At 47.7% G+C, this 16,405-nt stretch overlaps 1 protein-coding gene across 3 annotated transcripts in view; it reads right to left on the minus strand.

The window, feature by feature from the left end:
- Positions 1 to 14,136: 14,136 nt before the first annotated feature.
- LOC126528458 (protein NEDD1-like) overlaps positions 14,137 to 16,405 on the minus strand; it is a 103,404-nt gene continuing 101,135 nt past the window's right edge. For all 3 annotated transcript variants that reach the window (XM_055069351.2, XM_050176341.3, XM_055069352.2), the window contains one exon: positions 14,137 to 14,299. In XM_055069351.2, coding sequence (XP_054925326.2) covers positions 14,213 to 14,299 — 87 coding nt within the window. In that variant the 3' untranslated portion in view covers positions 14,137 to 14,212. The remainder of the gene's footprint in view (positions 14,300 to 16,405) is intronic.

Raw genomic sequence — 16,405 nt, forward strand, 5'->3', positions numbered from 1 at the left:
CCTAGACGGTGTCCCGCTACTGGGTTATACTATTTACGCGGACGACACTACCCTTTGGGCCACGCGCGGGTCCCTAGCAGAGAAGGAGCAGACCCTCCAAGAGGCGGCCGCTGCAGTTGAAAACTTTGCCAGGGCTAGCGATCTCAGCTGTGCTGCCGGAAAACCGGAAATAATACGCATCGACGGGAAACTATATAAAAGTAATGGAAACATGCAAATTGAAATCGAAAATCAGCAAATCAAAGAGGTCACTGTTGCTCGGATCTTGGGATTCTGGGTTCAGAGCAACGGTAGGGCCAGCCACACCATCAATTTACTAAAGTCGGCAACAAAACAAGTGGCAAGGCTGGCTGGCCGGTCGGTCGGTCAGTCGGTCGGTTTTTAATGGCACAAAGGCAACTAAGGCCATGCTGCGCCAGCCACGAGACAAAAGGAAACGCAAGGTTAGACCAGGTAAATCTACATTGCATTATAGTTCGTGTAGATAACCAGTTGTTTCTAGAATTCTAAAAAGTGGAATAGGTTAGTAAGTGGCACTAGCGGATCATCTGCCAGTAATAGGGCAGGGTGTAAAGGTATATGTAAGCTATACAGGTTGTGTAAAAGCTTCCGTCGCTGTGTTTCAAGGTGTGGACATGTTAGAAGGATATTGTCACGTGGTGGTGACGTTGAAGAACACAGTAGCAATACTGTGAACCACAAAACTAACTTTTATTGGGCGAACCTGTGCCCACAAGACAGGCTACAGCTATAGCACAACGATAGCGGCGAACACGGTCGGCGATCGTCGAAAATCTGATCAGCGGGTCAAGCGCGTCGGCTTTTATAGATCAGTCGTCGAACGTTCCAGATTAACCGCTGGGACCCGCGTGTCTTCCACAAAGTTCTACACTATTCGCGTCGCGCATACATGCAATCAGATTACACAAGTTGCGGTGAAAGACAATGGACGGAACCATCGATAACATTCCAGAAACTTCTTTTACATGCAGGCGCATCCTGCGCTGTGCGATAACATTTGTTAGGCGGCGAAACGTGGTCGCCCGATAAAGATAAGTACACGTGTCAATGTGTATTACTGTAAGAGCTTCATTGCATTTTTCGCAAGTTGGCGGGTCGCAATGGCTGCTTATGCAATAACTCTGTAGTTCAATTAATGTCAGATATGCTGAACCCCAATTCTACTGTGCCAGCGGAATAAAAGTGGCTGTGGTTGAGAAACAGCGTTTAGTGGACCTTTCTTTGTGGCCTCCAAAGATCTACTGTTGCCGTCCATGGCGGAGCTGGGGCGCATGCGTGTATTCATACGATTAACAATCTTAGTGTCGTTGCCCTACTACAGATTGTAAGTAGATTGTAAGTAAAAGTTCCTTCAGCAATACGTCGGCACTCGTCATGAGACGGGTTCCACCAGAATATTTTTATTGCGCTAAATCGTCATCGACCGGTCGGTCAAGTATATGCGTTATATTTCCACATCGTATGAATAGCGAAGACTGTTCGTGTTCGTCATTTCAAATACTTGCACAGCCCTATCTGCAAACCATGACTCTAGACCTAGTGGACCACGTAGCGGTCAGAAAGATGATCTGCAAGCGAAGAACACGTCTTGGTACGGAGACGAACCATAACATCACAGATAAATTAATGTTTTCTTCGTGCAATCATCACTGACGTGTACAGTTCTTTCTCCAGATGCATCCGACATCCTACACGGTTCCAACTGAAACTGAAGTCCCCGTTGCCGCCGCGTTCCGTAAGCCTTCTGTGATGCCTAGTGCCCAGCAGCCGTCTTACTTTGTATCTCCAAGCGCTTGCAGATGACCTGCCTGGCTTGACTATTTCGAGGACTATCCGTTTAGCTCGGGAAGAAAATCGACAAGTGGAGCGCCTGAGGGAAGGATGGTGTTGTACTTCATGGGCAGAAGACCAAGGGATCCCGAAAAACGTGCGGCTTGACAAAGACGCATTTGCACAACTGCACGCTTGTAAAGTCGACATTCGACGTGCATTTTGTACATTAAAGGTAACGTTCACTGGAATGTCCGTTTCAACAAGAGAAACCGGGAACATGCAGTGAAACAATTGACGAGTTGCTAACACCATTTCATACTGCGGGCGCTCTTTGTGACTTCGGAGATTTGAGCGCTTGACCCGTGATCGCTTTGTCGTTTATTGCGAGGCTTTTTTGTCAAAATCACTATAGATGTACGCAGGCGTTACTCTAGAGGCTACAGCGGCCAAAGCAAGACTAGTGTCCAAGGACAACAGGATAAGCTGAAGTCCCTGAACGAAGCAATCGTTAAGCGCTACTGCGAACCTGAACGCTGACGCCCTTCAAAAGCCCCCGAACACTTCAAGGAAACGTGACGTGCTCTTGGGCCAATTTCGCGGCTGCTAATGTGACCCTAGAATCAAGTGTCTCGCGATGTAACTCAATTTTTGCTTTGTGCGCGAGGGGCAAAAGGAAAGCCATTTTGCGAAGATGTATCCAGTCTCTTCTACAGCGCCCGTGTAAATGAGGTGAAGCAAGGTGAAGCAGGAAAGTGCTGAATTCCTTCTCGGCAACTTCGAAGTGACTCCGCAGAAAGGTCGACTCGCCGATGTCACAGTTCACGGCTGCCAATTGCGTGCCGAAATAGAATCGGGAGCCGACGAGACAGTTGTCAGTGAACACTTCCACGCCAAACCTCAGCAATTGAAGAGAGGCGAAGTGCTTAAAGGGGTCCTGAACCACCTCTCAGACGAAATAAGGATAGTAGTTTTATCGGTCATATAAACATGCAAGCATTCGCTAACTAAATTAACAAGCATGGTTTCACGCGCGCACAAGCAAACATGAACACATTTCACTCGATGACCGTGGAAACTCGCTGTCAAAACGCTGGGGTGAGGGAGCGCGTCAGCAGCGGCGAGGGAATTGACCTTCGTGTTGCCTCCCGCTTCAACGCAAACTAAGCGGGGAAAACACAGCGCGCACGAAGTTATCAGCACTCAGTCCCTATCGCAGATCGCTTTCAAGATAGATTCCATGCGACCGCAACCACCGGAGTAGAACGCAACATTTTTTTTTTTTTTTTTCATGTGGCAAACTCGCTTCGAGAGGCGGCCCCGTTTTGTCGCCGATCCTAACGCTACCGCCTGGTCGGCGGTCGCCGACCTGCTCCGCGCCACTGGAAGGCCGCTCTCCCTATCTCTCTCTCTGTGTGTGTTTTTGAACGCGTGCATGGTCCCTGAGGGTCCCGAAATGTGAATGTCTGGGGCTCACTCCTCAGCAACCTTTTATTGCGATAGCAATTACATACGGACACTTCAAGCGCATTTTTGTCGTCGCCGTGATGTTCCGTATAAAGCCCAATGGCGATAGCACCGTCGCCACGCACCATTTGATGTATGTGCGAGCGAAAGCACGCGAGGGGAGCCGACGATTGCGGCACGCGCGAGAGAGGAAGGAGCAGAGCAAACGCGCCTTCCGTCGCGCGAAAGGCCGTGGGGGGATGGGAGAAAGGGAGGCGGGGGCGCGTTGAGCTCCGGCAACGACTGCGTACTCGCGACCGGGCACAAGGAGAACTGACGATCGCGGCTCAATCTCGCGCGTGAAACGGAGGAAAGTGGGGAAGCAGTGCGGGAGGCAGGGGTGGTGCGGCGGCTTTTACTCCGCCAGCAACTGCGTGCTTTGCATGACGGCGCTGTCGCGCTCGCCGCATCTTAAAATCGATCTGCAGACGGCTCGTACCATCGCGCGTGCTGTTTTCTCGCCGCTGTTTGCGTTGAAGCGATGCAGAGCATGAACACAGAGAAAGACAGTCAACACTAGCGGACACTCCCATAGATCCCAGCGGCCGAATTCACTGTATACAATTCACCAAGCGAATGGGATTAAGACCTGAACCACACTTCCGGTTTCATTTTTGGGCTCGCGGGTTTTGAACCCTACCTGGCACTCGTTACGCCCGCTGTGTAGGGAGGGGGACGCGGCCATCGAGGCACCCTACAACTGCGCTGATCGGCACGGCTTTTTGTTTTCTCTACTGCTCAACCGCGCGCGGTCTTATAGTGCGAAACCGTTCTATTATTTAGTCACGTGTAATCTTATAAAGCAGACGCAAGACTCCTTCTAAATAAGGTAATTTTTTTATGTTACATTATATAAATGCTCGTTCCGGGGTTCTTATGCATTCATCCAACGTTGCGGCATCAGGTAAGCGTTAGTAGTTCGGTACGAAGCTCTATACCGGATGGCATCAGCTGGAAAAAAAATTACAAGCGTGGTCACAACACAGGCTCTCAGCTAGATTGTGCTAGACGCTCGCAGAAGGCCCTCAACTCGAACTAAAGACAAATGCGTGGGTGCAAAGCCTTTTTCAGCTGTTCAGAAGACAATTTTCGGGCTCGTGGTTTTTGAGCTCCTCGGCTTTATCTTTTGCGCGTTCTGTCGGCGTAAACAACACACTCCCGGATTATCATTCTTGGCAATCGCTTGTCGCGTTTTCAACAAGCGTGAGTATCGAAAGAAGGTATATATTGCGGGGCCATAGAAAGCGTCACAAACTTGTTGCACTAAGATTCAGTACACGCCAAACTAACTTTGTCATCACAGCCGAGCGGCGTTGCGACGCTAACTGCGTCACAACGCAGGCCCTACCACTATGCTTCAAAAGTACTCCAAAAAGTTAAATTAGTTAAAATTATGTTGGGGATCAAAGAAAACGGCAAAACTTGACGCAGTAAGATTCAGTACTCGCGAAACTGAGTCGCACGGCCGAGCTGCTTTTCGCTAACTACGTCACAAAGCCGGGTGCGGCGAGCGTGCCTTAAAGATACCAAAATGAGATACAATCATGTTGGGGCCCACTGAAAGCGTCGCAAACATCTCCCAGTACTAGCCATTAACTCTAACTACGCCAGGACGGCTGAGCTGTTCTTTTTTTTTTTTCGCTGCGTCACAAGTCTCGGTTCCGTGCCGTGAAAGCCTAAACTGCTTGAAATGCGTCGCAAACTATAAAACATGGTCTCTAACTTTGCCGTAGTCAAATAATGCAGTGGTGCTGTGTTGAAGTGCAGAAGGAACGCAGGAATACGCCGGGAGCCCAACGAACAAGCTACATTCAAAATGAATCGTAAAAGACGAATCGCCGAACAGGCGCACTACACATGCGCAGCCGGCCTCGCTCGCTTCGGTGCGTGTCTGGCGCATGACGCATGCATCTGGCGCATCTGGCGTGCCGTGAGTTTGTTGCTAGGTGACGCAAGAAAAAGCAGTCTCAAAGTATAAGTTCATTTATACGCAAAGCGTTTTAGGTTTAGCCGGAAAGAATAAAAAAAATGTAGTCAATTCATTTCATTTTTTTTTTTCACTGCTCGCGTCAGCTAACTGACGGGGCGAACACTAGGCGTAAAGCGTTTCCTGTTACCAGTTTTCGCCGAGTGCCCCCTCTGTTCAATTTCTTTCTCTATGGCATGATCACTTCGCTCACTGCTGCTGCCGCGCTTGCTCACGACAGCGTTTTGACAGCGAGTGCCCGCGGTCATCGAGTGTGATGTGTTCATGTTTGCCTGTGCGCGCGAACACGCCTGTTGATTTAGTGCGCGAGTGCTAAGTTCGTACGGCCGATAAAACTGCTATTCTTGCTTAGTATACCTGTCTGCTAATTTGCTATCGCGATCAATGCTTCACCTTCCGGGCGAAACTGCGATTTTCTTTAGATACCGTAACGATACCGCGAGGCAGGTGGGCACTGAGGGAGCGCGCGGTGCCCCGAATTTTTTCCGAACATACCTGAGCATCTGTCGAAACCGAAGGCGTCCAAGCCAGCAAGAAAAGAAAACCACCCAAAAGTTAGGGCAGTGGTTCCCGCCCAACTTGCTTCCCGCCAAAGTGATGGGGATTTATGCGACGAAATTGACGCAAGTGACGGCATGGCTTGTGGTGAACGCGCCGGGGGCAGCACGCTATAAACTGCGCCCTGGCTTCCTGATATGCAGGACGGTGCAACATTTGAGTCGTGGAATTTGAAGGCTTCGACCATCCAAGTTACTTTCGACAAGCTCAAGGGGACGGCGGGCATGGTACACACTGAAAACGCCGCTTTTCGGACCTTTCTTGACGCGCATGGGCACGTTGATGTGACGTGTCGGTTGTCCCGTATACGAAGACACCACTACTGCAGAGCTTCTTCATTCATACGTAGTGCTACGAATGTATTTTGCCGCAAAAGATGCAAGAGCCTCAGCTCTTCAGAAAAGGTCGCATCGGCCAGAAAGAAAGCAAATTTAATGTTAAGGTTTCCTGTACAGCTCCGTCACTGTAAGCAGCTTTCCGATTGTAAGTCTGTCCTTGCAAATAATTTACCTGCTGCATTCCCTTTCACAATGTCAAATAAAAATAACCAGACATTTTACAGCGAAGCTGTATATGGCTAGCGGATTAGTCTGTCCGTCGCATGTATGCCGAAACCAACGTTACTAGACTAGCTTCAGTTGTAAAACTCCCCGCCCGCGCGCTTACAGCCGCTGTCGCCACTTCTGTGACAGCCGCCAGGTGGCAACGCTGTTCCATCGGGCTCCACTGCAGGCGCCTCGTCACAGCCTTGAGTCATGCTTGAGTTCGTATGGACGGGCAGTTTGCGCGTGTTTTACGCTTGCTGGCGTTCTCCCTTGTCCGAATTAGTGATACCACGGGAAAGCGGTATCCACCTACAGCAATAAGATTTATCGCGCCAGTTCGCTAAAACTGAAAGAAGGGTAAACTGCACGAAAGGAAGAAACGCATACAGCGAAGCGCGGAAGCTGCGTTTCTAAATGTCGTCTGTTTCTTCCTGTCGTCTTAAGAGGAAGCTTTAGCTCGGGTGCTCCTATCTAAATACATGTAAAAGGAGAATTCGTTTTTCTCGGCAACCACTGCACCAAATTTGACGAGGTTTGTTGCTTTTAAAAGAAAAACTTAATATCTAGTGACTGTTGGTTTCGAATTTTTGATTTAGGTCCTTAATTTTTTATTAAAATGTGACAAATATCGCAAATTTTCAAAAAAAAGAAACTATCAAGTTTACAACTCTGTAACTCTAAAACGAAAAACGATAATACAATTCTTTGAATTGCATATAATAGTACATCTAAAGCGGACAAAATTGATATGCTATACATGAATCTAAAAAAATTCAGTAGTATGAAAATACAGCTTTTGCAGTACCTTTGTAAACAACGTAACAAATTCACGTAAAATATAGAATGACATATCAGATTTGTCCGCTTTCAATTGTCTAATAGATGCCGTTTACAAAACCGCGATATCTGTTTTTGATGCAGAGTTATGAATTTGTAAACTTCGTTCTTCTATTTTTTTCGAACTTCCGAATTTTTGAAGATTTTTTTCACAAGATCCAGGACCTAAATCGAAATTCCGCTTCCAACAGTCACTGGAATTTAACTTTCTCTCTCAAATGCAACAAACTTCATCAAAATCAGTCTAGGGGTTATCTCAGAAAAACGTTTTTGCGTTTTACATGTATTTGAATAGGCCGCGTCGGAGTTGGGCCCGAGCTAAAGCTTCCTCTTAACGTTTCGCGCAGTTTAGGCTCACGAGCCTGAACATCTGGCCAAAGTGCGTGATTGTAGGATGATCTTCATCCCCACCGAAGCTTCTCACCACGCCAAAGAAGCGCTACAAAAAGAAAGATGAGGTCGGTCTTTGTAGACACAAGCCACAAAAAAAAAAAAAAGAAAGGAAGGAAAGTCGGTTTTTCATTCCGTGAAGATGCTTAATCAGCGAAGCTGAAACGTGCGGCCACTGTGTTTATCACTGGGTTAATCCCGAGGGTTCATTAAAGTAGTTCTCAGTGAGGTTACACACACAATCGGCTGCGATGGAGAGAACGACGTCACTGACGGTAGGCCCGCAGTCCGCAGTTGTCGCTTGCGTTCGATATCTCGAGTTTGCTCGGCGGCGTGGTTAGCAGCCTTCGCCTGCAATTTGCCGGTTGTGATTTTTCGAAATTATATTTCTTCAAAATTACATCTTTCCGTTACGTAAGACCATGAGTGGCTCATACTCCCTTAAGCAATGGCTCGGCCTCCCCATTACGCGGCCTCCCCATTACGACGACAGAAGTGAAGTGAAATTCTACGCTGGAAAGATGAACGGCCACGCAGCCAGCTGTGGAAGACGACGACCAACGCGGGATCAGTGGCACGAGCGCGTGCCGTGGATTTCGCAGAAAGTTCGCGGTCGGCACAAGGAAACGCTCTGTTCCACGCCGAGCGAAGCGTCGCATTGCTGGGAGCACAGAAAGCGTGGTGCGCCGAACTGTCGACATCGTTCCGATAGCGGCCTATGCAGCCAGGTACGCAGCACGTCGGCATCGTCTGCTGATATTCTTAAGAAACTCGGCGAAGGCTACAGTTCCACGGATGACATGCTTGCTGAAATTCGCCGTCAACAACGAACCACAGAATACACCAACGCTGCACCGCGTGCTTAGTCCGCCCCGCCCGCGTAGCCGGCTAGTGAGAAAGTGAAGCCGGGCGCGACTGCAGCGCCACGAAGGCGCGGGTGGGTGGCGGTTCCGCGCAACGGCGCGGAGTTTTAAAACTGAAGCTATTCTAGTAACGTTGGCCGAAACCTCCTCCGGCGCAACCTTATGCGCATGCGCGAAAGAAGAAAGAGAAAGGGAGGCGCGCGATTGGCTGTGCCAGTAGTGACGTCGTTGCTCTCCATCACAGCCGAGCGCGCGGCGGTTTCTCTTCGACTCCGAAATGGGTAAGCCACGCATCATACGTACTCCTGAGGAGCAGGTGGCTTTCGATCAGCAACGCCGCGAGCTGAACCGGGAACGAGCTCGTACGTCTACGCCGTGCCGATGCTGCAGCCCCGGCACAAGAACAGGCTCGTGCAGCCGAGCGCAAGCAGGAACTGCGTACCGAGGATTCGGCAGCCTACGAAGCCGTCGTTTAATGAACGGTCGGGATTAACCCAGTGATACACACTGGGGCCGCACGTTTCAGCTTCGCTAGTGAACCATCTGTACGGAGTGCTCGGGCGGCGTTTTTTTTCTTGCTTCCTTGTTGGTTGAGTTTGGAGGCTTTTCCAGCTTTTGCTCGCGTAAAACGTGTTCACGTAACGTTGGAATATGATTTAGCATTACGAGATCCGGTGACGATTTGTGCAGTATACTGGTGAAAAATAAAGGTCTGTTGGAACGGGTAGGCAAGCACACTGCAATGTTTGCCTTGCCTTTTCTTTTTGTCCTGTCCTACGTGCTGTTTGCTTTTTGTTATAATGTTCAAATACAATTAAAAAGCGCTTTTCTCGAAAGCCAAGAAAAACAAGAGCGCAGTTGCGTCTCTGCATGCTTCTCGCAGACAGCTAACAGAATGTGGTAGTCGCTTGCCAGCGCCTTTCAGGAAGTAGCAGACCACGCGCCAAGACCGATCATTCAGGTAATCAGGTGACCGCACCCTACCAAAAATCCATCAATCTTTAGAAGTAGCGCCATCTTTTGAACTTTTCCGGCGCCAGGCGGGCTCTCCGCCTTTCTCCCTTACCCGCACCCTCCGCCGTCTGTCTCCCCTTTCTGATCGGGCTCCTCGCTTGCTGAGAAACCCTCCGCGGGAGGCTTTGAGGCTACCTCGGGGGCAGACGGACTCGTGGTGTGTCCTGGGGCAGCCTCAGTCTGTGAGGGAACCACGGGTGGAGCAGTGGTGGTGGTGGCCCGTTGACGAAGCCATTCGCCCAGCATGCGTGAGGCCCTCACATGCAGATCCTCCCTGGCGCGTAGCTCGTCAAGGGACGCGGGGCCGAGCGTCAACTGCGGCGCGATCGAGACACTCCAGCACCTGCTATGTGAGTGCCCCAACTTTTCGCTCGCGGGCGCGTCCCTTGCCCGTGTTCACCGGGGGCACGGTTTGCCGTGCGACACCGTGACTGACTCCTGCACCCCTCGGGCTGCCCTTCACGACACAGGACACTTCTACGTGCGCTCCTGACATTCGCCGAGGCTGCCGGCCTCGCCGACCGCCTTTAGCTCCATCCCATTTCCGCGGCGTGCTGCTGTTTCTGGTGCTCTTTCTCTCCCCCTACTTTCATTCCCTACCCCCTGTGCAGCGCGGTTGAGGTGTCCTCTGCTGAGAGACAGTTACTGCGCTGCACTTTACCCCAACCTTTCCTTCCCATCATCAAGAATCTTCTCTCTCTCTGATCGGGCTTTTTCGTCCGAGAAGAAAGCGCGCGCTTTCAGAAGTATTTCCGGCGTCATTTTCGATACAGTGAATGAATACGCGATGTAGAGTACGTTGTACAGGCCGCATACGCCTCCAGTTCTACCCATTCTCTGTCTCCTCTCTTTACTCCCTCTCCGGACTGTTGCACATGAGCTGAGAGGCAAGCACTGCAGCTTCTGCAGTGCGTCTCCGGTGAAAGGGCGTTGTGGCAACTTACAGAGAGCTCCAGAGGGCATTGTGGCCATGCTTTTTGACACTGCCTTTTTCTCCCGCACTCCTGCTGTGTGCCATCAACCACCTCCTGATACGGCATGCAAGACAGTGACAGCAGCAGCTGTGCAAAAGTCGAGGGAAGAGGCAGAGGATATTCACACTAAATGTGCAAGAGTACGCCATAATAATTGGCATAGCCAGAGGGGAGGGGTTGGACCCACCTATCTCAAGGAAGAAAGCGTTTCAGGAGGTGCGCTCAGAAAGAGAGACATGGATGTAAAAGAAAGCTTGAATATGAAGGCAAGTCAATAGCTAGCGGCAGTCCGAAAGGAAGGGGGTTTGGGGGCTTGTCATGGAGGGCGGTCACCACTCCCATGCACACGCACAGAACGTCACCACCGCCCCAAGAACATATAGGCAAATCTGGGCAAAGATACTTTTCAGTTGCACCAAGATGCAATGCAAGATACTCGGTCAACAAGTATTTCTGATATATACAAGATACTACCGCAAATATTATATCCAATGCGTTACTTTCCATTTGTATCGTAAGATACTTCGACACATTCGCAAATTTCTTATTATAGATCTACATAATGTAGAAGCAAATACGTATGCACAAGTGTTTGCTTGCAAGTTTCTTAACTATGACCAACCTTGTTTCATTTGGGCAAATTGCCTGTTAGTATTACAAATTTTTTTGTCTTTGTTTCAGTGTGAAAATACACTTCGAGCTAAAATTTACTGAGGTTGCTTTAGCTGCTTAGCATGGAAGCTCTTTATACACTGTCATATGCGCTCTCAGATGTTCTTGCTAGTCACTTTTGTTATTGATGGGATTGCTGCTTTGCTTGCAGATCAGCTAGCTGGTCGCCATCTAATTCCAAGAGCGTCAATAAGAGGCCAGTGCACAATGGCGCAAATACCGCTGTGGAGTTACTTTGTAAACATATCGTTTACGTAATACCGGATTATCGGACAGGTATACAGCAGCAGGAACACTGGTAACAGCATTTTTTTGACAAATCGTGCATACAGAGTGTACATAAAGCTGCAATGACCTTTTATTTTCCACTTAGCTGGCATAAAGAGTTCGTTTAGTGAAATATTCACGCCACATGCATGGGTGTATGCAGCACAGTATGGTGGCTACGAGCGAGTGTCATGGCAGCAACGCAACTAAGAACAAAATACATAGTGACTTTAGGTTAACGGACGCAAGCAGCTTGCGTCCCCTAACCTAAAACTCGCCAATTTAAAAAAAAATCGGTGCGCACAGACGTTTGACTGTTTTTGACGGAACGGTACGAGCGCCACCAAGTGACTCCACTCCGATAAAGACACACACTTCATTGTCTCCTCTCGCTGGAGGCTCTGGCAGAAAGAATGTCGCTGCCTTGTTTTATTCGGGCGACTTAGTGGCAGCAGTATCAGATTGAGCAGTGGAGTTCTGCCAACGTTCATAGTTTGTTACGGTGACATTGCGATAGCAGTATCTTGACTCTGAAGATACACTATACATTCTGTCAAGTATTGGAAATACAGATATTGTCTTGCCAGACATATGATACAGATACAAGATACTAATGCGGTGTCCAAGATACATGCATCTTCGATACTGCCCAGCACTACAAGTAGACGAAAGGTGTGGCTTACTACACGTCCACATCCGCTCGCACCCGATTGTGCAAAAATGCACAAGTGCTCAACGAACAAAATAATTTTGCTGGCCGCACTGGCGATGGCTGACAGCTGAACATTGGCCAGAAAGGGGGATTGTGCAATTAAGAGAACAGAATTGGAAAAAGCAGAGTGGGGGAACAAAAACATTCAGAGGGCCTATTTACAATACTTACAGTATTTACAATAGCGAATATTAGAGCAATTTACTCAAGCATTTCACCTCCCATGCAGGGGACGCACTAACTAGTGGGTGAGCGGACAATGAAGAGAGCCCGTGACAAGGTGTGCAAGCCGATTTCTGCTATCTAGTAAGATACCAGAAATTTTTTTGTGCCTTGGCTACGTTAATGGACAGTGTCGAGGAGTTTTTAAAGTGAACACACCATTTCATCAGGAAGAGGGTCTCGTCACTATTTGATCCCTTGACACCAGGCAACCGTGGCCAGTCACCTGGCTGAGGTTCACCTACCCCATCGCAACACGAGCTGCTTGCTGCTGAGGGCCCATCCTCGCAAAATGAGTGTCTCAACAGTCTTCAGAACAGCTGGGCATCAGGAGACACTCAAATCTCTTGGAGCTGCTAGCCCTTACTTTACAGCAAACTACAGATGTTGCGATTTTGACAAATGATACTTTTTCCGTTCATGAAAAATGGACAGACGGACAATTTTCGTGGACCATTCGCAAAAATCTAAGTTTACTACCTTGCCCAGCTGTTTGGCATTTTATTGATTTTGTTTATTTCATACACATTGCCCACCTCAATGCAAATTTTAGCTCTTCTCCACAGGCTATTCATCCCTCCAAGTGTAATCTCTCAAGGGGAGTGCGAGGTCAAAGGGTTTAGAATTTCTGGGAAAACTATGTCTGGGTTCCCGACCCCAGACATAGACACGACAGGAAATTCAAGTGCTTTTTCCATCATCAAAACCTAGAAGATCGAATAGTGGGGCTTGGAGTAGTAAAGGCAAAGCTGTTCAATGCTAAGAGAGATATAGTCGTAGCGGCTGGCCCCATGAAATACATTTCTGGCTACTGTGCCACTGACCACAATGCCCGCACTGCGATCATACAAGAGATTTACTTCACACCATGTAGTCCTGCACACACAACCTAAACCTCAAAAGTACAGACAACAGATCCATGGCCCAAAGGGAGGCCACGTGGCTCGCGGAATGGGTGGCGAGGGCAATACATTGTCAACGAAAGCCCCGCGCTGAGGGCCCGACAATTATGATTCAAGAATAAAAATCGTTGCATGATTAAAGCTTGCCTCTCATTTTGTACTCTACTACAATCATTTTCACAAGATTTAGCACAACTCTGCACTGGATGAATCAACATATATGGCTACCAGCTTTTTTGGAGCTATGCTAAGTTAGCCATCTATGCAGTGCCAGGAACGCTCTTGGCTACACATATGGACGAGTCTGATGCTGAGTCACTTAAAGTCTTGGGAAAGTGTTGGTAGTATATCTAAATAGTGATCGCTCCGGAATAACGCCTTGTTTGCTTGGTACTTGGGGCCAAAGAAGTGCAAATGCCAACAATGCACCGCTGCCACTATGAAAGCTCATCTTAAAATAAGTGTCCTTGCTGTGAAAATTCTGCACATCTAGTTTATTCTGATAGCGAACGTGGGGACATTCAATATTTTTCTTTGATAAATCAGATGCATAATACGTTCAGGTGCGTGTTACATTGAAGTGTGCTGTTATTTTTCTTACCTAAAGCCAGCAAAAAGTGGGTGCGCATTAGAATCGTACAAATATGGTTAGCTACGTCAATTGGGGGGGCGGGGTGTGTGTCTAGAATCTTGCCCACCAGCGAAATTGCCCAAGCGAGTGATCCGAGCATTTATAAATTGGGGGCATACTACATTCAGGTCCATGTTTCCATTAGGGTGCATTAACAGTCAGGCGTGCGTATATTTTTCAAAATTTAAGCGCACGAAAATTGGCTCCACATTAGTTTGGGGGCACAATAGAATTGTGCCCCAAACACATTTTCATACACAGAATCTTTAAATACGCATCTTTAATACAAGTAAAACATTAAACGGTAAAAAAATAAACTATTTACAAGGCCACTGGCTGCACTAAACGTCATTGCGCAGATCTGCTATGTCAGCTCGCAGTGCCGCTACTTCATCGAAGACCTGTTGGAGCATTCCTTGTATGTCCCGCTGCAAAAGAAAAGAGGATTGATAGTTGAGAGAGCCAGGAGGTGGCTACTAAGAGCAAGCAGGGAACCAGCTGGGGTTCAGCAGGTCATGAATGAACAGGAATAACACAGATGCACAGCAAAATAGAATATATTTCAGTCGACATTACCATTGTCTTGTTACTAACATCGCAAGTCACCAACTGTAGGTATGTACAGCTTATTTACTGCACAATGTGCAGTTGGGGGCAAGCAGGGGTGTTACAGCAATGGCCAATCAATAACGCTATGCAACAATAAAATCAAGCCAAGACCTAGTAATTCTGCACTACGAGACAGTAATAATGCACGTTTGCATACCGTTTGCAATGTTAGTGCATTTGCAACAGGAACAACATAAATGAATACTTTCTCCACATCTTTTTCATTCTTGTTCCGTAGTGGCTAGATGACAGGAGAAATTGTGTCAAAGACCACTATATAAGACAAGGGGGCAATTTTTCACAAACCTCCTTGCAACAAGCTTTCTAAGACAAGCATACAGTCTATTGTCTGGATCAATACAGTCTTGTCTGGACATTATCTCACTGTTTGCATCCCTATAAATTTAAGCGCAATACTTGTAGTTATGTTAAACCTTGCTCCTTCAACATCTAGTGTATTATTCCTGTTTCGTTGCTGTCAGTGTCAAGGTTGTGTCAGATGTGATAACGTTACAGTTCCTCACTCGCAAGATCTCTAGTTGACCAGAGGTGCAGTTACAAACTGCATTGCATGTATCCAATTAAAATACGCTCCACACAACCATTATACTACAATTCACCTTGCTTGGAAATCAGAAATTGGTATTCAATTCGATATTCAATGACCATCTTTTCTTGAATATTCATATTCAATTAGGGGATCTCACTATTAGAATATCCCTATTACGACTGCAAAAACACTTTTCCTGAATATTTTGTGTCCAAGCCCACACCTCAGAGACTTTCCTCTGAGCCACAGAAAAAAAATCTCTAAGGCTATGCTTTTTGGGCTGCATACGCCAGAAGCAATTTCAAGGTCGGAAACACATCATGGGTGCCGTGTCTTAGACACTACCTATATTTAATTCTAAGGAAGCTTTATATGCGAGGCCAAGCCAGAGTTAACATAACCAGAACCACTCCCAGCATTCCCATGGTGGCACAATGTCCAATAAAAAAAAAAAATCACCTAGTGATGCCAGATTTCCCTCCAGGTTTAAGAAACTGAGCATTCTTTTCTTTCCTCTCACCTGGAGGAACGCTCATGATACAACTATTGCTGACAAGACGTATAAAGATAATTATAGTGTAGCCACTACAACCCACATAGTTGCAGTAGTGCTGCGTTAATAGCAAACTTCTGCGTTCGAAAAGAATTTGAATATTAAACTGAGTGCAAACCAAATTGAATATTTTTCTAATTCTTCCAAGTCAAATTACCACAAGAAATGTACTGCAAGACATGGCCAAAAAAGCAAATTATTGCTCAACTACTGTACTCCCACATAGTTGTTCCTCAAAAAAAAACAAAAAACAGTCCAATACAGCTGTTCAACAGAACGTATGGCTACAAGTTGAATCACTGAATGTTGTCATGGAGGAAAGTGAGCTCACCAACATGCTCCAGAAGTATACATGCTCTCCTGCTAGTAACAACTGCACCGGACACCGAGAACAGGCGCTCTCTAGACACGCTTGTGGCTGCTATGACTAGGTACCGTGAAAACGGAACTGTGCCTCGCAGTGATGCGGATGATGCAATGTACGGTCGGCATCGCCCTTGTGTAAGGCGTGGGAGCGACGGCCTCTGGGGCGCTGCAGAGGCAGCCAGTTACGTCTAACGCTAGCTGCTGGTCAAGAATACTGTTGAGACGTCGCTGGCTGGCTCCCGAGCACCCTGGAAGCCTCTGTTCCCGCACACTACACAAGGGCGACGCCGACTGTACGGTATCGGCACAAGGCTGGATAACTCAATATTTGGCAGTTTTTAAGGTGATGAAAGCTCATATTTTGATTTCGCATGTTGAAGATAGCTATGCTGGGTCCTTCTTGCGTGCCCGAAACCTTTGTTCGTGAATGGTGCAAACAAAAGAAGGAAATCTTCA

Source organism: Dermacentor andersoni, chromosome 9 (genome assembly GCF_023375885.2).
Source record: "Dermacentor andersoni chromosome 9, qqDerAnde1_hic_scaffold, whole genome shotgun sequence".
NCBI classification, from domain to species: domain Eukaryota; kingdom Metazoa; phylum Arthropoda; class Arachnida; order Ixodida; family Ixodidae; genus Dermacentor; species Dermacentor andersoni.